Below are 21,856 nucleotides of genomic sequence, written 5' to 3' on the forward strand. Positions count from 1 at the left end.
CAGATCACACTGCTGTGGCACTGGAGGGAAGCTCAGGGCAGGGAGCAGCTCTCCCAGCAGGGCCCCGTGGATGACAGGGGAAACACGTCACGGCCGGGCCCACGGCCGGGCCCACGGGGGAACCGCAGCGCTCAGAGCTCTCACCCTTCATGYTGCACCCTGCCCCGATGGAAATCCCCCCGCAGCCCTCTGTGAGCTCCCACACTCTCACRTGAGCCTCACCCCAGCCATGCTCCCTCCCCGCTGTTTGTGGGTCTGAGTGGGAAGATGATCCCACCCAAACACCCCAGGCTGCTGCTGCTGCTGCCCTCGAAACACGAGCCCTTTGCAGRGCTCAGGATGATGCCTCGGGATTTTTAGTTTCTGTATTTTCATGTATCTGCATTCTTGTACTTCTCTAGTACAGCATTAAAGCTCCTGTTCTCCCATCTTTAGACAAAACAATTCCTCTCTGAGCCTGAAATCCAAGGACACTTCGCTGCCTCAGAACCCCAAAATATGAAACAACAGAGAATGGGGGGAGCAAGCTTGGGATGGGTGACATCATCACCTGAAAGTGTCATTGGAGAATTGGGGCTCACTGTGTGAATGAGACAGAACTGATAAAAGGTGAAGATCTCGTGACTCGRGATCCATTTTGGGKGYAGCCTCACGAGGAGGCTTTGTCTGCCCTGAATGCACCAGTAGGCCTGGATTAAATATATCTGCTTTTATTCTTTTCATTTTGTYGGGCCTCTGTTTCAGGTGAGCCTTGTTTTAGGCATCAAGGACAAGGRTTTGGTGGTGCCAGGAAGACGAGCCTAGAGCATAACAAAGAGCTCTGAGCAGCATTCCCAGCCCAGGGATAACTTACCCGCAGTGGTGCTGTCCTCCTGGTACACCGGCCTGAGCAGCTGCAAGGGACAGAGGGGACACCGTCACTGCAGCTGGYCTCAGCTACAACCACCACAACCAGCTACAAAGGATAACATGCCAAACCCAGCCAAGCCAAAGCACTTCAGAGAGGGGAAAGATAATTTTTACAGCAGAAAATGAAAGCAGTGACTCGCACTGTGGTCTGTGCAGTGGGAACACTCCCCACATCCTCCCCACATCCCTGAGGGGAAGCAGMAGGGAAATGTTTTAGGAAAACAGTGAAAGCTCCACCAAGGGACAGAGGTGTGGCTTGTAAAACTGGCATTGCCCTGGCAAACATTGCAGGGTTCTGCTGGGTAAGAGTGAGGGGGCCAGGAGAGGCAGCAGCACAGAGCCCCCAGAGCCCCCAGCCCTACCTGGCTGCCGGGGTTCAGCGGCGCCAGGATGATGTAGTTCTGATCCGCGGCCGAGGGCACCCGGGACAGGGCGGGCAGGGTGCTGGGGCCCCGCTTGCCCAGCTCGGTGTACCTGTCCCAGGAGTGCAGCCCCAGCCCCTCGCTGCCATCGTAGAGGATGTGGCAGCTGCGGCGCTGCTCAGCCTGCGCGGCCCCGCTCTTCTCGCGCTTGTTGGGTGGACACTGCAGCTCGTAGGCGGATTTGCAGGAGGACCTGCGCACCATGCCCTCGTGGGGCTTCACCTGAGGCACCAGCCGCCACACCAGCAGGATGATCTCTGTGGGACAGTTCCTGGGACAGGAGGGAGTGCCAGGTCAGAGTGGAGCAGCCACGTCCAGCAGCCAGGGACAGCCCGCGTGGTCCTTCCTGCCTCCGACACCTCTGCCCCTCTCCCCTGCTCCCCAGCCCCTGAATCCTTTCTCCCTCTGACATCTCCACCCCTCTCTCCTGCTCCCCAGCCCCTGAATCCTTTCTCCCTCCTTCCCCTGCCCCTCTCTCCTGCTCCCCAGCCCCTGAATCCTTTCTCCATCTGACATCTCCACCCCTCTACCCTGCTCCTCAGCCCCTGAATCCTTTCTCCCTCCTTCCCCTGCCCCTCTCCCCGCTCCCCAGACCTTCCCTCCTTCCCCTGCTCCCCAGCCCCTGAATCCTTCCTCCCTCTGACATCTCCATCCCTCTCTCCTGCTCCCCAGCCCCTCCCTCCTTCCTTTGCCCTTCTCCCGTGCTCCCCAGCCCCTCCATCCTTCCTTCCCCTCCAGGTGTTGCAAACAATATAGCTTYTAAAATTTATTTCTCTRGTTAGGCTTAGTTTGACTTCGCTTTGGGGARGAGAATTCTTTTTTAAGAGAYGAAGCGTCACTCTGCAGAGATGGGCTTTAATGCATCAACAGACTGTGAATAACCCAAAAGAYSCTCCAAAAAAATAAAAGGCCATYAACAGAAMATCAGKGGCCATCTGCAAACATCTACCCCAGAWGCCTCTGGCAGAGCTGGGGACATCCAGTCCAGAAAAAATTGATAAAGAAAATTAAGGAATGAAGATCTAATTRACATCAAAAGTGAAGAAATWTGGATCCAATAGGAAAGTAAATACTGGGAGTTACTCAATTCTGGACCAATGGACTTTGAAACAATGCATCCCTATGAGTTTGGACTGTGTAAAGTTTGAGGGAAAAACCTGTAAAAGCATRTGTGTTTGGAATATTTTCCTTGGCACATGCTGGCCAGAAAATTAAGGAATGCCTGATTCTCTATYRTTTCAAATACAGTGCTAGAGGGTTTTTATTTTCTTCCCAAWTTTCGRTGACAGGGGGAATCCTTTCCCAGGCTCCTGCATTCCCTAGAGCCTCCACTTCCCACAGTCACCCAATGCTTCCCCTGCCCTGCCCTGGGTCCCTCAAACCCCCCCTCCCAGCACCCTGCCCTGGGGTTTTGAGGAGCACTCACCGGATTTCGTGTGCCAGCTCCACACATTTCCAGTGCTCCACAGGCTGCTCATTCAGCTGCAGCACAGTGTCCAGCTGCTGCAGTCCTGCCTTCTCTGCTGGGCCACCTGTGAGGGACAAATTCCCCAAATWCCCATCACCTGCCAGGCAGGGAGCTGAGGTGCAGGGGCAGGAGACACCCAGAGAGCTCCAGACTTGCAGCACTCACTCCCACAAACCCCATCTTCTCCTCTGACACCCACACCTGAAAATGCAGTGGGGTCAGCCAGCCTGGATCTTCACTTTCCAGCACATTCACACACCAGGACAGAGCCATCAGTGTTCCCTCAGAGCTCCTCCTCCCTGWCCCCTGGGGTGCAGTGGGGAGCATCAGGGCACAGTGCAGACACCAGTGCATCCCACAGATCCACAGCAAGGGCATCTACTCAGGGAACTGAGGATTCCCACAATCCTGCTCCCCTCTGACCTGTTTCCCCCAGATGTTTTTTGAAGGTCTCCAAACCAGACAGACTTCTCAGGTTGGAGAGGGAAGGGAACAAAATCTCTGCAAATTACTGCAAACTCTGCCAAAGCAGTGAGATAGTGCTGACCCAGTGGCCTCTGACCCCATTAGAGGAAACAGAGAATTCATTAAATGAAGCTTCTTAGCAGTACCCAGCTAATTCACAATAATTCACTCAAATCAAGAGGGATGAAAAGGATGCAGTCTCTTACCAGAGTCCACTGCCTGCACACGGACCGGGGAGTCRCAGCAGATTGTGAAGCCAAAGCCATCGCTGCCTCGAGGGATGGTGATCTGCAGGGGGACACCGGAGCCGCCCGTAAGGTGGGAGAGCAGCACGGCAGGGGATGATCCCCCCTCATTCCCACACTGCCCACAGCCTCTGGCAACACTGGCACACGGCATTTCAGAGGTGGGGAAGGGCTGMCACTGTCACCCCCATGGCTGGAAAAGATGCTAAAAAGCAACGCCAAACYGAGGCAAGGATTTTTGGAATGCCACAAAGGGAGTGTTCATTCAGCGCCCGCTCTGCTCCCAGCTCTTCCAAGGGTAAGGAGAGGTCTGATAAGCCATTGGAAAGGAAAACCTGGCAGCCTGGCTCTGACACTGACTGCTCCAAGCAAGTCACTTAAACATTTCATTTCCTGCYGGAGAATACAGAAATAGCAGCACTCCCCTGCTCTGGAGGGGTAGACACGCTCCTGTCCTCCAGGCATCTGTGAGCATCACCCCCTTCCTTCCCTGGCTGAGTGCATTTTCCCYGGCTGAGTTTGGAGAGGATGGATGCTGGGTTGATTTAGGCTCATTTCTCCTCTGATTCGAGGAGCATTGAGCTTATTAATAAAATGATGCTTAGGTTTTGATGCTGGCTTCCAGCAGCAGCTCAGCGTGACAGATCCTGTAAATACCTGATTAGCCCCCAAGACATCAGTCAAGATGCTTGTTTTACTGACAGAGAAAGGAAAATTAAAAATACAACATCTGACCCATATTATTTGGAGAACAAACAGGCAAAAGGAAGATGAGGAATTCAGCAGAAGTTGCCAGGAAGGAGATTTGATTCCTCACTCCTTTACCAGGGGAGGGCAAAGGCAGCGAAATTTCATTTTCCTGTAACTCATCCCTGCTTGATTGCTCAGCAAAAAAATCAGGCTTCAAAAGAGAAAGTAGCTTTCCCTGGCAGGATCCAAACACAGGTCCAGCCCCACTACAATGAACATTTTTCTCTCTGGAGTTTGCCAGATCCTCAAAGAGGTGGCTCTGCACCTCCAAGCCAACCCTGCAGCTCAGTCCAACCAGGAGCTGGGTTCAATGGTCCTGGGAGTCCCCTCCAGCTCAGGGGGGAGCTGAGCTGTTCCGTATCCTACAATTCCAGCTCCAGTACCAACCACCAGCACCTCCAGATCCAGCCCTGCATCTCTCCCACCACGGAGATCCCATGGGAACCTCCCAGCCCAAGGCTTCCCCTGTGCCAGATCTCCCTGAGCTTTGYCCCTCACTGCCCTGTGCCCTGAGGAGCAGCTTCCCCCTGCTGATAGTCCTCAGCTCCCGCTACCACCACGGCCATCACAGGCAGAGATTGCCCTTTTTTTGCCCATTTTTGCTGCTGTGCACAGAATTGAAGAACCATAAGCAGCTGGCACGAGCTGAGGGGTGAGTGGGTGGGAGATGGGGAGGCTTGCTGTACCCAAACTTTGCCCAAAAAATGCAGAATAAATGTTCAGAATAGAGACTTGAGGAGGTCTGAGAGACAAACCAGARTCAGTTGTCATTAGGACAAGGCAGAGCAACTTCCCTGCAGGAGATGGTCACCGCAGCCGTAGCATGGAGGCAGCTGGGTTTGTAATTTGCTGCTTTCATAATTCCCAATATTTGCTGCTCCCCACAGCAGCTTTGGAATAAGCTGAAAGATGAGCTCAGGAGCACAGGGAGAAGCTGACCCTCAGCTGGAATTCCCAATCCACACCACGGAGAATATTTGTTTGAAATGCAGGAGACTGGGAGCTGCCCATGGAAAAGCAGTCCCTGGCATTGCACAGCAGGAGAACTGGAACCAGCTTCTACAGAGCACAGCAACTTCTCCAGCTTCTCAGGTTGGAGAAGGTGGGAGATGGGGGCTCCCAAAAACACTAAAATCATTTWAAAAGAGGCAGTGCAGCCTGCTGTGCCTGCCTCTCCTCTGATGAGGAGGAAATTAAGACAACACCTTGCAGCTTAACGCTGTTACAATCAGAGTGCTGCCTGCAAGTTACACAGCAAATATATTTAAATATTATATTTAAATCTATTTATATTGTATTTAKATATTTTAATATATTATTTGTATATATTTTAAAACACCCCTCTATGCCCAYTTCTCCACTGCAGCAAGAGGCAGAAATCAGTCACAGACACCTATCTAAAGATGCTTTTCTTAAATTCTCGCAATCATAATTTATAAATTATAACAATATCGAGTCGATATCCCACAAGCAGCACGCACAGAGAGCCCAGCCAYGGCAGGAGAGCTCCCAGACACTCAGCAATGTGTCCCAGGCTGGCAGGCACAGGGGTTATGGCCGGGCAGATACAGACCTGGCGGTACCTCCGCTCCGAGCACACCTTGCAGAGTCCATTGAAGCGGTTCATGGCTGGCACCCCTGAAATCGCCGCGAGCCCATGAAAACCCCACCGCCGCCCGCAGCCGCCGCAATCCCGACTCCCCGCAGCGCACGAGCGTGGAAGGAGCCCCAGTCAAACTGGCATGACCGCCCATGGGAACCCAGCTCCCGAGAAGAATGGCAGGAAGCCACCTTTCACCTCCCCGGCCCCTGCGAGCGCTGCATGCCGCTCCACGATAAGCCAGAGGCTTCCTGAAAACCCTCGCTGACGAGGAAGGGAGAGAGTTTTATATTAAAATTCCTGTCAACTCTTTAGTATTCCCCAGTCCCCGCTCTGTTGATGTGGCTTTTGTTCCCGTGGCATTCTCCAGGCRCACGGAGCACTTTGTTATTGCAACCCTCTCACAAACACTTGGAGGATGTTTGAGCAGCGTTTTCACAGGCACCGGCTGTGAGAGCCTCGCTCCATTAAAGACACGGCTCTGCACTCATAAAAAAAAATCAGAGGTTTGGGTTTACAGAAGCCAAAAACAAAAAAATGAAAAAGAAAAAACAGAGTTTGTTTCTGAAAGCGCAGACCCAGAGGACATGCACGTCCCTGTGCTTTGTGCTCATAAAGTCTCTGAGTGGGAAGCACCGAGGTCAACTGAGCTGCAGCCGTGGTGGGATTTGGGAGTTAAAGACCACTGAGCTGCAGCCAGGGTGGAATTTGGGAGTTAAAGACCACTGAGATGCATCCATGATGGGATTTGGGAGTTAAAGACCACTGAGATCCCACCATCCGTGGTGGGATTTGGGAACTGAAGACCAGGAGGAACTCTGATGACAGCCAGCAGCACCCAGCAGTGCCCAGCTGTCCCAGGCAGCCCCACTGCCAGAGCTGGGCACAACTCCTTGGAGATGGGGTCCCAACGTTAGAGAAAACACCTTGCACACTTCTACAGGGGGATGAGAAAGGAGGAAAGGCTCAAGGGAACCCAAAATGTGGGTTCTCTTGCACAGCAGCTGGGATGTCCAGAGAGGGAGCAGAGGAGCCTCAGCGCTCCCAGGGGAGCCRGCAGTGGTGGAGCCATCAGAGCATTGTCCCTGGCGGCCACGCTGCCAGGCTGGGGCTGGCTGGAAGGAGGAGCAGCCTTCCTTCCCAGCCACCACCTTTTAAGTCAGGGGCGACTGCCGGAGAGGAAGGGAGGAGAGGGGCGCTGGCTTTGTTTGTCTTGCTCAGCCCTGGGCTGTAAAACAAATAACTGCAAATGCAGCTGAGGGAAGCGCGGGGCGGAATTGGGCCCAGATAAATCACGGGGCCGCCTGAGCCCCGTTTCCGATGCAAACCATGTGTTTGTGTTCCCATTTCCCATCYTTGCCTCTCCTATAAATCACCCAGGCTCCACCACGGGCCTTTCCCTTCCCAGAGCACACGGCCCTGGGAGGAGGAGAGGAGCAGACATGTCCACGGAGCCGGGCAGGGCCGATGATGTGGGGCAGGAGCTGTCAGTCCCAGCCCCATCATCCCAGGCAGTGCTGCTGCTCTGTCTGCAGTGGGAATACACTGGAAAGACAGGAGGTCATTGATGCAATGGGGGCTGGCACCCAAATCACCCCCTCCTGGCGCCTGACAGGGCTGACAAATTGCCCATGACAGCCATGGTGTGACAAGGAGGTGACAGAGCCCCTTCACCTCAGCATGTCCCTCACTAACTCCTGTCCCTTGGCTCACCTGGAACCCCCCCAGGCAGGCACAGAACCCCACATGGTCTTGGTGCTGGTGGGTCACAGCCCTGTCACACCCACCTTCAGCTGCTGCAGAGTCACCCCCTCCTGCCTCTCCTGGGCTGCACTTCCACTTCCTGGGTTGACTTCTAAAATAAATTAAAAAAACAAAATAAAACTAACAGTCCCCATGCGTGTGACAGCACATCTGACAACCCCACACTGCAGATGAGACCTTCAGATGAGCACATCCCCTCCAAGCAGCATCTCCAGGGTGGCTGCACACCCGAGACTGCCACCGCTGTTCCACCCTGCCCTGTGCCAGCCTCTGCTCCTGCACACACCCTGGCAGCCCTGCAGGACCCAGGCAGGAGCAAAAGCCCCTCATCACCCAGCACAGAGCCCAGGGCAAGCGGAGCATGGCCACAGCAGTGAGCCCCAGGTCTGAGAGGCAGGGGGCAGCATGAGGGTGAGGCTGTGCAGAAGGGAGAGACGTAGCTGCAATGCTGGGGTGCCAGCAGCGTCCCAGGAATGAGGCTGAAGGGGAGAGCAGGACCAGCCAGGACCTCCACCCCACTGTTTTTTGGGATCCCAGTGCCCACAGAACACCACTGGGCTGAGCAGTGCCCRTGGGGGCACAGGGTGCAGGGGGGCTGGGGCTCTTCCAAGCCTTGCCAACATTCCCTGGGACATTCCCATGRGGGGACACACCTGTGCTCTGCTTCAGCCTCCTCATGGCCACCTTCAGGTGCTTGGTCCTGCCCAGGTCCTCCCCGAGGAGGTAATACCAGCCACTGATGTCCTGTGGGAGGGAGACAGCTGTGGGTGCAGGGCAGATGCTCACCCCATTCCTTCAGTCAGGGCAGGAGCTGCCCCAGGAGCAGCACACAAAGGACCCCAGACCTGCTCACACACACACACAGAAACCCCAAAGTGCTCCTCTCAGGACCCAGCAGCAGCTAAAATCCCCCCTCCCTGCAAGGAGGGAACCAGCAATGCTGAAACAACAAGATTCCAGGTTTTAGAGGGATATCCAGCATTGTGCTGCAGCCAGGTGACAAGGCCACCTCATCACAGCCCTGCTGAGGTCCCAGGAGCACCACGTGCCCCCAGCATCCTCCTCTAGCCCCAGGAGAGCTGGGGGATCTGTCCACATGGACACTCCATCTGCTCTGCAGGCAGTGACACTGACACTCAGTGTCCAAACTGGACAGGGAAGGGACACCTCTGAGGAAGGAACACCTCTGAGGAGGGGACACCTTTGGGAGACATTTCTGAGGAAGGGACATTTCTGAGGTGGCCAAATCCAACTAGAGTAGAGGCATCTCCTGGGGAGAGCTGCAGGTCAGAGCTGTTCTGCCTGGCTGTCTTCACTGTTTGAAACAAGCTCCACCTTGCTTGTCCAAATTTCAGAGAGGCCCTGTTTAACCACCTCTCACCCTCTGCTTGGGTCACTGACACCAACAGCTCCTGTTTAATCTGCTATGAAGAAAAATGTCCACGTCATTGTGTCAAAATTTGAAAAATCAAGAAGCACTTGGGCAGTGCTCTCAGGGATGCACAGGGTGGGATTGTTGGGTGTCTGTGCAGGGCCAGGAGTGGCACTCAATGATCCACTCAATGGTGGGTCCCTCCAGCTCAGGAYATTCTGTGATTCTGTGAGCTCAGGGGATGCATTAACACTCCCATGAATCCTCTCCAACTTGCTGAGCTATTGTGCTGTCCGGGGAGAGCATCYCTCACCGCTGGCCCCCGGGATGGAGCATTCCCGTGGTTTGGGGTCAATGGGAGCCGTTTGCCGCGGGAGCCCGGCCCGGGGGAGGCAGAGCCCGCTGTACTGGCGAGCAGCAGCCAGGCTGGGGCAGCAGCGCTGTGACCAACCCGGCCACAGCAGGGACAGGGATCCCGGCTCGGAACTCCTGCAGGAGCAGCCAAAACCTCTGTGTCTGCATCTGCTCACCAGCACGCCGCCGGCAATAAGGCAGAGTCCTCGCAGGAATGTGTCCCCATGTCACATCCCCTCACCCACGGGGCAGGTGGGACCCACATTAGGCTGGCCCCGTGTCCTGTCCCCCCTCCTGCAAACTGGGCCGGCAGCACGTGCTGGAGACACCTCTGAGCACCCCCAGTCACTGCCACTCTGTGCATCTGCCAAGGGAGGGACATCCCCTGTGCCAGGATCCCTCCTCCAACAGCCTCCCTTGACTCCAACCACAGCAACACCAGTCTCACACTGCCCATCCATACTGGGAATGGGACACAGGAACTTCCTGGGTGCCTTCTCCCAAACCTGGGWGCATGACACCCACCCCACGAGCCCAGAGAGCCCCAAGAGCCAGGTCCCAGCCCCACACCCTGCACTGGGACCCACAGGTACCTTGTCCAGGGTCAGGAGGGACTTCACCCCAAAGCTCATGCAGCCGATCAGCTCACTGTGCCTGCAGGAGAAGCACGCTCAGGGGCTGCCAGCACACCCCGGCTGAGGCACCAGATCCCCCCTGGCACCTGTTGCAGGGAGCCCCAAACATCCCTGCCCATGCCAGGAACCAGGCAGCGTCCAGAACATGGCCCAGCTCTGTGGTCTGAGGGACCATGGTGTGACCACTGAGAGACCATAGTGTGACCACTGAGAGGCCATGGTTTGACCACTGAGAGGCCACGGTGTGACCACTGAGAGACCACAGTGTGACCAGTGAGCGGCCATGGTGCGACCACTGAGAGACCACAGTGTGACGGCTGAGAGACCACAGTGTGACCACAGCAGGGCAGGAGGGGCTGGGCCGAAGTCCCCTGGTCACCTCCAGCCTGCCTGGTGCTGGCAGGAGCCAGCCAAGGAGGCAGAGGTCTCTTGTCTGGGCAGGCAGCACAGTGCCAGYCCCCTGCTGCTGGCCTCTGCCTCTCGCTGCACTGACCCAGAGGGAGGGAAGGTCCCAGCCCACTCCAGCCYCTCTTGCCTTTGGCCAGCAGCGCAGGCATGAGCGGCTGCAGGGACTCAAATGCTGGCCCAGCCAATGGCTACCAAGTAGCAGTAATTGCAACAGAGTGCCCAGGGCAGGGTTTCCTCCCTGCCAGCTTGCCCATAGTGCCCACCAGCACTGGCTGTCCTTGAGAGTGACCCCAGCTGGGACATCCCTGGCCCAAGCCCTCGAGCAGGGCAGCCCTGRGGGCAGGGCCAGGTGGAGGAGCTCCCATGAGAGCAGGGGGCAGCTTCTCTGCCACAACAGCCCCCTCTGGAAGGGATGACACAGAGCTGGCAGCCCCTTACCTGGAATTCCTCTCTCTGTTCCAGACGGTGACCAGGAGCCGCTTCTGCTCAGCCTCCTCCTGCACGGGGCTGTAACAGAGAGRGCACAGCCCATGAGCTTCCCCAGGAGCATTCAGCAAGGGCTGCCCTTGCAGCCACAGTTCCCTCAGCTTCCCCAGAGCCAGGCCTGCCCCTCCAGTCTCTGCACAGAGCGCTGCAGCCCCTCTTCAAACTGCAATCTGACCAACACCTGCAAGGGGATGGGACCTCTCGGGGGCAGGCACGGGGACACCCCTCGAGCGGTGTAAGGGGGTAAAGAACCTTGCAGAAAGACACAGATCCAACATCAAAGGGTGAATGCAAGAAACAAGTCCCAGCCATGCTCTGAAACAACCACCCTGTGCCAAATCAAACTCTGCAYGGGTCAGAGGGTTGGCACGGCCTGGGTCGCCAATCTCTACTCAAACACTAAACCATGGAGCTCCTTTCCCATGCAGAGATGTGTTGGAGCTGTAGGAAACCCTTTTAACTTCCTCATTGACACTATGCAGGTGCAAGGTCTAGGACATGGAGTGTGTTTGTCCAGTTCCTGCCCAGCAAGAAAGCCTAAGCGTGCAGGAGCAGCACTGCCATGCTGTGTGTGCTGGCAGCTCCRCAGAGCTCTGCCCAAAAGTTCAAGGCATTTCAGCTACACAAACCAGCAGAATAATGTCTGTCACTCCTCATCTCGGCAGCAGAGCTGCTCAGGCGTGCTGGCTGTTTATTACAGATCACAAAGCAAAGGCAAACACGGGGTCCTGGCATGGGGAGGGCACCCTGGGACAGYRGGCACTGRGTCCMCACCACTGAGTGTGACATTGCACTKAGGGATGGCCCAGGGCTGCCCCTGCCCTGCCATACTCACAACACAAAGTGCTCGTGGAACACTGGATTTTTGCTGTCTGGYACAGTCTTCGTCTTCTGCCTGCACTTCCAGTCAGTGTCCGGCACAATGGACACCTTTGGGAGGAAAACAAGCAGGGTGTTAATATCCTCAGAGCAAGCTCTGGGCACAGCCACCATGGCTGGGGACTGGCACAGCCGCCTGGATGGATGGCTGAGCTCAGAGATCCTGCTGAGCCCCTGCTGACAGGTGCTTTGGGTCACCTCACCCTTCTGCCTGGCAGGTAATGGCATCACAAAACTGCCCAGAGCAGGGGAGGGAGGGCAAAGAGCAGAAAAATCAAGGAGGGATGAACACAGGTGCTGCTGGTTGGAGTCTGACTCACATCCCCTCACAGGGAGCTGCTTCCTGCACTGTGCACACYCCAGCCAAGGTGACCTGCAGGAGGGTCCAGATCTACCCTGTGCCAGCCAACACCCCCACCAGGCTCTGGGCACCCACTGGGGTGTTCCTGCAGTGAATGGTTGGCACAGCCCTGAGCAGGCTCCTGTCCTTCACTTTTCTGCTTCATGCAGACACTGCCAACAATACCCAGGGGTCATCCAGCGYTGGGCAAGAGCCCAGTCAGCTCCCTGCATGCTGGGGATGCTCTTCAGAGCAGGACAGAGAGGAAAAGGGAAAGAACAAACAGACCAGAGTGAGCTTGGAGGAGCCAACCACAAAATTCCCCCCAAAACACACAAAGCTCCCCAAGCAAAGGCCTGGGATCACCTACCTTCACGTAGGAGTCGCACGCACGGCACTCTGCTCCCATCAGGCCTTTTGCTTCCATGACTGGAAAGGAAATGAAATGAAATGGTCACATCCCAGGGCAGCAGGGAAGGCATCTCCCTGCTCCACACTGCTCTGCTCCCGGGGGTGGCCCCTCCTTGTGTGGCAGCACCACCGGCTGTCCTCAGACAGGGACAGGGGTTGATTGTCCCTCTCCTTTCACACAGCCGTGCTGTAAATACGGGCTGTGGGTGAGGGCAGGGGCAGAGCAGCTCAGCAGCCAGATGGCAAATTGCATTCGCTCTGCCTGATTTCCCCAGGCTCGCTCTCCCTGCTCTGGAGACAAATGTTCCATGCAGTGAAACATCACCGCCGCATCCCGGCACTGCCCCGACCGCAGCCCCACACTGCCCCGGGATTCCCGACCCTGACTCGACCCTAACTCCGGATTCCCAACCCTGCCCTGACACTGTCCCGGGATTCCCGACACTGCCCGGCCGCATCCCGACACCTCCCTGGCACTGTCCAGCCCTGCTACCGGACCCCGTGGCTGCCGGGGGCAGGGGATGTGCCAATAATGTGCCAGGAGTGTGTCAGGAGTGTGCAAAGGGGTGTGCCAGGGACATGCCAGGGATGTGCAAAGGGGTGTGCAAAGGGTGTGCCAAGGATATGCCAGGGGCATGCCACAGATGTGCCAGGGGTGTGTAAAGGAGTGTGCCAGGATGTGTAAGGGGTGTGCCAGCAGGGTACAAGGGGTGTGCAAGGGTGTGCCAGGGACATGCCAGGGGTGTGTAAAGGGGTGTGCCAGGGACATGCCAGGGGTATGCCAGGAGTGTGTAAAGGGGTGTGCCAGGGGTGTGCCAGGGGTGTGCCAGAAAGGGCAGCAGGCACAGGGGGCTCAGCCAAGCCCTGCAGCCCCACAGGGCCCAGGCCATCCCTGTCCCATTTCCTCATACCCAGGTTTTGGGGGAGGCTGGGCTGTAAGGTGGGGTGCAGCTCACACAAATTCCTTCTCCATCGCCTCCTGCCCTGCCATGAAGGTCTGTGGGATGGGGGTGTTTGGCCCTCCCAAAGCAGGGTCACCCCTGAGGGCACTGGGAGGCTCTGGACTCTGCTTTCCCCTTCCACAGCCCCCAAATCCAGGGCAGCAATGAGACTGCTCTGTCTACAGGGAGTGAATTTTGACCATTTCAACCTCTTGGCTTTCTCCTTGATTCTTTATCCATTCCCTCATCTTAAAGCCCTGACAGGCCCTGGTAGAAAGAGCTCAGCGCCAGGCTCACAGCCCTCACTGYAGCAGCAATCCTAAGGGGATCCCCAGGGTTCCAGACCAGTTTTCCCAAAGAAAAGAGACAATTCTGACATTCCCCCTGGCCTCTCTGATGGGCACCACCAAAGCTGCAGTGACAGTGCCCCGGGGCTGGGAGGTGCTGCAGCAGTGCCCTGGTTTGAGTGCTCAGAGGGAACATTCCATGGCTTGAGGGACACCAACCCCAGCCAGGTGAAACACTTCTGTTGAAGAATTACTGATGTTAAAAACTGCAGCATTTGGAGGCAACAGAATGGTTTGGAAACCCTGGCAAATGTGGCAAAGAGCAGAGACAAAGCATTTCATATCTTCTTTTCCAAATGGCATTTGCCTTTCTTCTCTTCATAGGGAATTAGAGAAAAATAATTTATACACGTGGGTACAACACACAATGTTCACCCCGAAATGAATGTCTCTGGAAATTTCTTTTGTTCTCTCAATCAAAGAGCTCCCAGTTGTGCTACTGCACCACAGCTGTTGCAACAGCTGCCACAAAGAGCTTGAAGAAAGAATATGGAAGTGCTGTCTGTCCCACCAGCCCACTGTGGCTCTGGGGCCACCTTGGGGTGCTCCGGGAACATACTCACCGTGCAGCACCAGCGTCCRGCCCCGCACCTCGATGGACAGCTTCAGCTGGCCTGGGGACAGGAGAGCACAGGCTGAGAGGGGCAGGACTCACCCACCCCACAGCTCCACGGAGAGACATCTCTGTGCCCACCCCAGGCCCAGGGACCCAAAAGGAAACATCATCCCACCTCATGGAGGGTCAGGCTGGAGATCAGGGAAAGGTTCTTSTGTCCCCAGAGGGTGCTGGCACTGCCCAGGCTCCCCAGGGAATGGTCCCGGCCAGGACCCCCCATGGACCCGAGGCTGCCAGAGCTCCAGGAGCGTTTGGACAGCGCTGCCAGGGATGGACAGGGTGGGGCTGTTGGGGTGTCTGGGCAGGGACAGGGGTGGGACTGGGTGATCCTGGTGGGTCCCTTCCAGCTCAGGAGTTCTGTGATCCTGTGATCACCTGCTGTGGCTCCAGATGCAGAAACGTTCCAGGAAAGCTGCACGCTGTCCTCAGCCCACAGTGAGCTCTGGTGGCGGAGGTACAGCCATGGCAGAGGGAAATGGGCACCAAGGTGACAGCCTTGTGGGATGTGGGATGAGCYAGGCCTGGTTTAACAGAAGGAGGCAGAGTTCCCCAGATCCAGCTTCTCCCTGGCCTCTCCCTGAGCTTCTGTGTGGGCGAGGGGCTGTCACCCCTCCAGAAGGTGACAGTGGGCCAAGCTACAGCTGGACAAAGGCCAACCCTGCTCACTGCCCACTCTGCGGTGGAGCTGAGAATAAACTCCGGCTTTTACACAGCTCCAAACCCAACCTGCAGCTCCTAACGCCTTTGGAAATGCCCATGACAGATCCCTGAGTTCCCCCTTCTCACCTGGAGCTGCAGTCTGTGATTTTCGGCACTGTCTGGGTCCCTCTGCCAGCACTGAAACCCCATCAGGTCCCAGTCCCAGTCAGTGCTGGGGGAGCCAAGGTGTGCCCTGCTGAGTGAGGGCAAGGTTCTGGTGGCACTGCTGCTCTGCTCACATCCATGACCTTGATTTTTCCATGCACTGACAACTCTGCATCGGCCCAAAAATCCCCCCACAAGGCTCAGATTGGCACAAAGACTCCACCCATGATCTTTGTCAGGGTCTGGTGTAATGCAGGTGAGCTGCCTCCCCTCTGAATGTCTCCCCAAAAGGTTCCCTGGGAGCTGGGCYGGCCACCCTCGATAGGATGTGCAGATTTTAATGGCAATGAAGGGTCTCTAATCACRAAATTGTTCTGGATCAACCCAAAATGAAACATTTCCCAGCACCCCTGGAGAATCCAAAGACTGAAATCATCACTAYTACAATGTTTCTCTTAGTCCAAAGCAAAACATCCCATTTTCACTTCTTCCCCAGTTTACAAAACACAACAAATGAGGGAGTAAACATAATTTACAGGCGACTAAACATAATTTACAGACACATAAACACCTTGCAAGTTAAAACCCAACATTTCATTTTGCCAAAGACACACCCAAGGGCTCAGGCTTGCTTGGGAGGGGATACCCGATGGGATTGTTTAACCTGAAACAATCCAGAGAACATATTTTTCACTCAAAAAAAAAAAAACCAAAAAACCCAAAAAACAGAAGTTCAAACCTCTGAGCAGCTCATGTGTGCATTTACACATGGAAATGGTGTCTGTGTACATTTGTACAAGTGCAAAGTRAGAGAGAAAAGGCAAGAGCCGGGTGCAATGAGTCAGGACAGCTCTGGGACCGGTTTGCAACAGAGAGAACGCTGTCCCCTGGTTTCACCCTCCCACTCCAGGCTTTGGGCACAAGGTTTTAACCCCCCTGCACATCTCTGAGGCTGTGGGAGCCCCCTCCCTGCTCCACTATCAGCAMACAGCAGATGTTACAGCACGAAAGGAAACTGCCCCTGGGTAGGCAAGCAGGAATGAGTGGGAGAGAGGAAGGAGAAGGGAAGCTTTTGTGCTGGGTAGTCTGGGGAGATGCCAGTTTGGGACTGTTGTGCCCTGGGGGTGGCTGGAGCTGCTCCTGGGAGCACACAGAGCTCAGGTTTTGCACAGTGAGGGATGGGGTCACACCAGCCCCATGCTCTGTGTGTGTCCCTGACTGTCACAGGCTGCACCAGCACCAAGGAGAGGAGGGCAGGGATAAAGGGACAGCTGTGCCTGTTTTGGGAGTAACACAAACCGGCCAGGGCAGGGGGTGGCAGTTTAGCWGCTCTCCTCCCCATGAGGAACACAGGGCATTTCCTTCTCAATGCATTCGCTCCCAAGTGTCTCCAAAGCACGTGAAAGGACAAACTACAAACCCCAGCCCAGGCCCTGTCTGACCCYTGCTCACTGGCCTCTGTAGGGCCAGGATCAGAGAGGAAAGCTGCTCCTGCAAGAATGATCCAGGCAGAGCTGGCAGAAGGGATCTGCTGGGCTGGGGTCTGTGCTCAGACAGAGCTGGGGCATTTTCTCAGGTGAGCAGAGCAGGGATGTGCTGCCAGACCTGGGGGGACAGGAACACAATTCCTGTCCAGGCAGGTTCAAGGGCTGCATTCCAATCTCAACCCAAGTACAGAGGGTCAGAGTAACCTTTTCCCCTGGATTCATCCGTCGATACATCCCTAACGAGAACTAAGGGAAACAAGCTCCAGCAGAGAGGCCCCTGGCACAGCTTGGCCAGGTTCTCTCTGTTAAATAAAGGTAAATATAAATTTTAAAACAGGTGCAGAAAAAAAAAAAAGGGCAGGGGGAGAACCCACACACAGCTCCTGGGAGAAGATCCCATCACAGAGCAGGGCTCAGATGGGCTCACGGGGATGCAGCACAGAGAGCTCCTAGCCACATTCCTCTGGAACACAGGRCCAGGAGAGGCAATTCAAGCTGAGGAACAAAGCTGGCACGAGGAGAACAGGGGGAAATGGGCATGAACAAGCACAAGATGGTAATCAAACAGGTTCCCAGCCACGAGAGAAGGTTGCYAGGCTAAGGGAGGGGACACAGGCGAATGTTCTTTGGGAGCAGACCTAGCAGGAAAACCTGTTCCTTATTGATGATCTCTGACAAGTGGAAAATTTGGAGCTCTTCTGCTCAAATACTTTCTATTTTACTGCAGGAAAAATGCAGTGTTGGCCTTGGCTGGAACAGCCAAGTACCATCAGTGAAAACACCAGTGGGGATTCCTGGCAGAGGACAGAGTGTCAGATCCATGGGGAGAGCACCCCAAAATTGCCATCTGCAATCTCTGGCCCCGGCCTCAGCCCTTTGGCAGACTCTGCTGGTCACCCWCAGYGAGAGGGCAGTGCTGGCCCTGCCASGCTSTGCAGCTCAGAACACAACTGCACATCTTAGCTCAGCCCACCAAGGGAACTGTGGCCCCAGAGATGATGTTTGGCCCAGACTCAGTTACAGAGCCAGGAGATACCACAGAACCCACATTATTTGGCCTAGATCCTATAGACAAAGACAGGAGGATTCAGCTTCCAGGCTACCTCAGCAATTTGGCACTCAGAAGTCCAAGGGGGGAAGGGGCAGCATCCCTGGAAAGGGGCAGCACCCCTGGGAAGGGGCAGCAACATTGGAAGGAGCTCACCACACAACTGCCCGCTCTGCTCAYGAGAACAAGAGAAGCTTTGAAAGAAAAGAAAACCACTGCTTTAAAAGCTGCACCCAGAAAGGGCACCCTGTTACTGAAGGTYTCAGACAAATGGCAAATTTGGGGGTTTTCCCTTTAAATGCTTTTCTGTTTTACTGTAGGAAAAACGCAGTGCTGAGCCTGGCTGGGACAGCCAAGAAGCAATCGTGCCAAGGCCAGAGGGGGTTCCTACCAGAGGGCAGCAGCCAGCTCCCCGTGTGTGACACTGCTGCCCAGCCACCACACCCCATGGACGGCCAGGACATCCCCTGCCAAATCCACCTGCTCGCAGGGCAGCACTCGGGGCTTGCAGCCGAATCATAGCCGGGCCAGCTCCACCCGCTGAGCCGAGCCCCCCCTGCCAGGGGCTTCTCAAACCCTCACCACACGCCCGAAGCAGCCACAGAAAGAGCTCCAAGGAGCAAAGAAGGCAACTGGGGCTGTTCCCTAACGGGGGCGCAGCTCCAGCCAGCTCTGCCCCAGCTCTAATCCATCCAGGGGGCAGAAGGAGCTGGGCATGGGGCACCTGGAGGGGGCTGCCCACACCTCAGGGCGCTCCTGGTTCCGGGTTATCGCGGCTCAGCGAGGCTCAGCTGCTGCCCGGCCCTGATYCCTTCGGGGAGCAGCTCCCAGCCCATCCCCCGGGCTCCCCGAGGCACGGCTCCCTCCGCGCTTACCGAACGTGCTGAGGTAGAAGGAGGCTCGCAGGGGATCGGCCCGGCGGCAGCAGAGCGACACTCTGCGCTCAGCGCCGGGCTCCATCGCACGGCACCTCTAATTAGGAGCAGCGCTAATTGGAGCCGCGCCCGCCGAGCCCGCGGGGATCGGGCTTTCCATGGGACGCGGAACAACCGCCGCCGTTTGAATGGCGCGGCTCCCATCGGCCCCGCGCCTTGGGACGGGGACCGCACCTGTGGCACCACGTGTCGCGATGGGGACAGTGGGGACAGTGSGGACAGTGYCCTGCCCGCCCCTGCGCGCCGCGGAGCCGCGGCCACCCTGCCCGAGCTACTGCGGAAAGGAAAACCCTCCCTGCCCTAAGTGATCCCCGGGACTGTCCGTGCTGCTTTGCTGGCACATTCTCGGCTGTTGAGGGAACTGTCCCGCCGGAGCAACGCGGGACAGGGGCAGGCACAGCACCCTGGGGAGATTGCTGCAAGCAGGGAAAGGGAGCGGGAGAATCGGTCTGTGGGGCTGAACTGGGAAGGGGGGGATGGCAGGGCGTGGGTGACCTGCTTGGCTCTCATGCGACGGGAAAAGAGGCACGCAGACCCCCCAGGCTTGTGGGGTCATCCTGCGAGAGCCCAGAGCAGCCCAGTCAATCACTCAGGGGCTGGCAATGCACCCGCCGGCTCTGGGTGCTGCCCCACAGCTCACCATGAGGCATCCGGAACTGAGCACCAGCTCCGGAGGGCTTAGAGGAAGGATCGAGATGGTTTTTGGGGAGAAAAAAAAATATAATTTGAAAAAAATGAAAAAAAAAAAAAAAAAAAAAAACAAAGGGAGAGAAAAAAAAAAAAAAAAAAAACCCTTCCCAAAGGCAGCGCTGTCCCAGAACTGTCTGGGACGAAAGGACACAAGATAGCCTGTGCAGCCCAGAGTGCGGGGCACACCCCCACCACCCCTCCCCGCGGTGGCCCCTGCACCCAGCCCTGGCCAGGGCTGAGGTCCGGCTGGCCCACAGCTCCTCCCACCCCCATCACTGACCTTTCCCTTTCACTCGTGCGTGGCTGATCCTCCTCCTTCTCCCCGAGGCTCCCCGCCGGCCCCGCRGGGAGGATTSTCCGGCCCCRMGGRRCACCCTGSTCATGGCTGGCAGAGGCTCCAGCAYCGGGGCACTCTGCCCTGTGCCTGCCAAGAAAAGAGGAGATGAGAGCGGGACACRGCAGGGCAGGGAGCAGGGACACRGGGACATCACAGRCTCTGCAGTACCCTCAGGGSTTTGWCTCCAYCTTGCCCCAGCCTTCCCTGTSAGCACGGAGAGGATTGAGCACAATTCACTGGATGCAGTGTCCCAGCAGAGCACAGACCCACGTTCAGAGGAGTCACCCCTGGCAGGAACGCCAGCTGCAACTTTGGCCACATCCCACACACCAAGTGCATCCCAGAGGCTCTGCTCAGCACGGGTTTGTTTTATTCAAAACAGATGAGCTGTCCTGTCAGGGTCTCATTGGTCTGTCAGCAGCTGTCCAGGACACTGGAGATGCTCAACTGGGTGTTCAGGACAGTCTTAGARTCATAGAATGGTCTAGGTTGGAAGAGACCTTAAAACCATCCAGTTCCATCCCTGCTGCCTTGTCCCACAGCACAGCTGGGTTTGGGGGAAGCTGGCAGTGTCAGAGATGTGCGAGGCRAGCAGGGGGTGCAGCCCAGTGACACCAATCCAGACCCTACAARTCTGGGCCACCACCTAAATTCTCCAGTGTTCCTGGTGGCCCCACGGCTCCCTGGAGCCCTTCAGGACCCCGCAGCCCACGGGGAAGCCGCTGCTGGTGGCTCCTGCCTCTCCAGCAGGGATTTGGAGCAGCACGCCCAGGGCGGGGTCAGGTGCAGTGTGGCTGCTCCAGCGGCTCTGCCCGTGACAACGACCTGGCTCCCACATCTGGCACAGCTGCTTTGCAGCTCCTTCAGGAAGGGATTCGTGCAGCTGTCAAGGCCCAGAGCACAAGGAAGGGACGGTGGAGCCCCAGAGAGGGAAGGGGTTTAGCAGCAGGCAGGAGCACATCCCTGCACCTCACACAGGCTCTCCAGCCAGGGGACAGCCTGGCCAGGCTCACAGCCAACGCCACAACACCCCACAGCKGCCTGTCCCAGCTGCCCAAGGGGATATTTGCACCCTGGCATTCCAAAACACATCCCCACAGCCTGCTCCAGGCTCTCCCTGCAGACAAGGGCACAGCCAGGGGAGCAGCTCTGGCTCCCCCAACAGCAAAGCTCTGAGCTCCAGCACAGCTCAGCAACATCAGAGCTCATCCAAACTGCAACAGGCTGGAACTGGAGATGGCACATCCTCTGCCACATCTTGCTGACAGGCAAGAGAGCCCTGGATATAGAGCTGGCATAAGGATGAACCCTTTCATCYCATCCTCATCTTCATCCCCTCTCAATGGGCAGCACTGGCAGAACCTGGGAGAGGAACTGAGTCACGTGTATTGATGTTACAGAAAATTCCAAGAGCTCTGCCCACAGGGAGGGTCTGGAGACCCCTCATCATTCCAGTCCTGGGGTCTGCAGAGAAACCTCACCACAGCTCAACCTCCTCTCTCATGGATGTGTTAATACTGTAGAGGGAGAGCTCCTGGACTGCCTGGGGTCACAGTCAGTGCTGCTGTCACCTCCTGAACAGGAGGGTGGAAGAAGGACSCTGCCCCTGTCCCCAGCACCCCTCTGTCACTTGCCACATCCCCCAGAAGCCCTRTTGATGCCAGAGCCCCACAGGCACRGGTCAGTGATGTCAGAGCACTGWTCTGGACAAGCAGGAACCAGCACACAGGTGGGGTGGCCCTGCTCAGGGACCCAGGGGCATTTCTATGGCACTTCTAAATGTCCCTCCTTTCAAGATAATAAAAAACTCTTCTTCATTTGTCCAGCTAAATCTGTTTGCTGACATTCCCAGCAAAATGGGTCATSTCCATCGGCCACCCATCAAAATTAAAGCTTTTTCCCAGCAAATTTATTTGCCCTTGGGAAAAACCAAACCAGTCTTGGGTTGCATTTTTCACTGCACAGCTCAGCCCACAGGACAGACAACACCAAGCAGCCTCCTGAGCAAACAGCAAACAATTCCCTCCTCAGTCCCAGGTATCCTGAGCCTCTGGAATGGGAGCAGAGGGTGTCCCTGCCCAGCCTTGCCATGGCCTGGTCCCCTTCCAAGCACAGCCCCTTGACAGCCCCATGATTTGTGCTG

General features: G+C 56.4%; 1 protein-coding gene across 1 annotated transcript in view; it reads right to left on the reverse strand.

Annotated features, from left to right (window-relative positions):
- Positions 1-18,736, reverse strand: part of RGS3 (regulator of G protein signaling 3) — a 55,173-nt gene extending 36,437 nt beyond the window's left edge. Inside the window, exons 1-12 of the mRNA XM_057384928.1 lie at positions 18,627-18,736; positions 14,360-14,410; positions 12,468-12,526; positions 11,714-11,808; positions 10,831-10,899; positions 9,943-10,003; positions 8,277-8,367; positions 7,647-7,714; positions 3,471-3,552; positions 2,758-2,863; positions 1,272-1,602; positions 854-893 (exon numbers count right to left, since the gene is read on the reverse strand). Coding sequence (XP_057240911.1) covers positions 854-893; positions 1,272-1,602; positions 2,758-2,863; positions 3,471-3,552; positions 7,647-7,714; positions 8,277-8,367; positions 9,943-10,003; positions 10,831-10,899; positions 11,714-11,808; positions 12,468-12,526; positions 14,360-14,410; positions 18,627-18,711 — 1,138 coding nt within the window. The 5' untranslated portion in view covers positions 18,712-18,736. The remainder of the gene's footprint in view (positions 1-853; positions 894-1,271; positions 1,603-2,757; positions 2,864-3,470; positions 3,553-7,646; positions 7,715-8,276; positions 8,368-9,942; positions 10,004-10,830; positions 10,900-11,713; positions 11,809-12,467; positions 12,527-14,359; positions 14,411-18,626) is intronic.
- Positions 18,737-21,856: the final 3,120 nt, after the last annotated feature.

Source organism: Malurus melanocephalus, unplaced genomic scaffold, assembly GCF_030028575.1.
Source record: "Malurus melanocephalus ecotype Western Australia unplaced genomic scaffold, MMel_1.1 scaffold_757, whole genome shotgun sequence".
NCBI lineage: Eukaryota > Metazoa > Chordata > Aves > Passeriformes > Maluridae > Malurus > Malurus melanocephalus.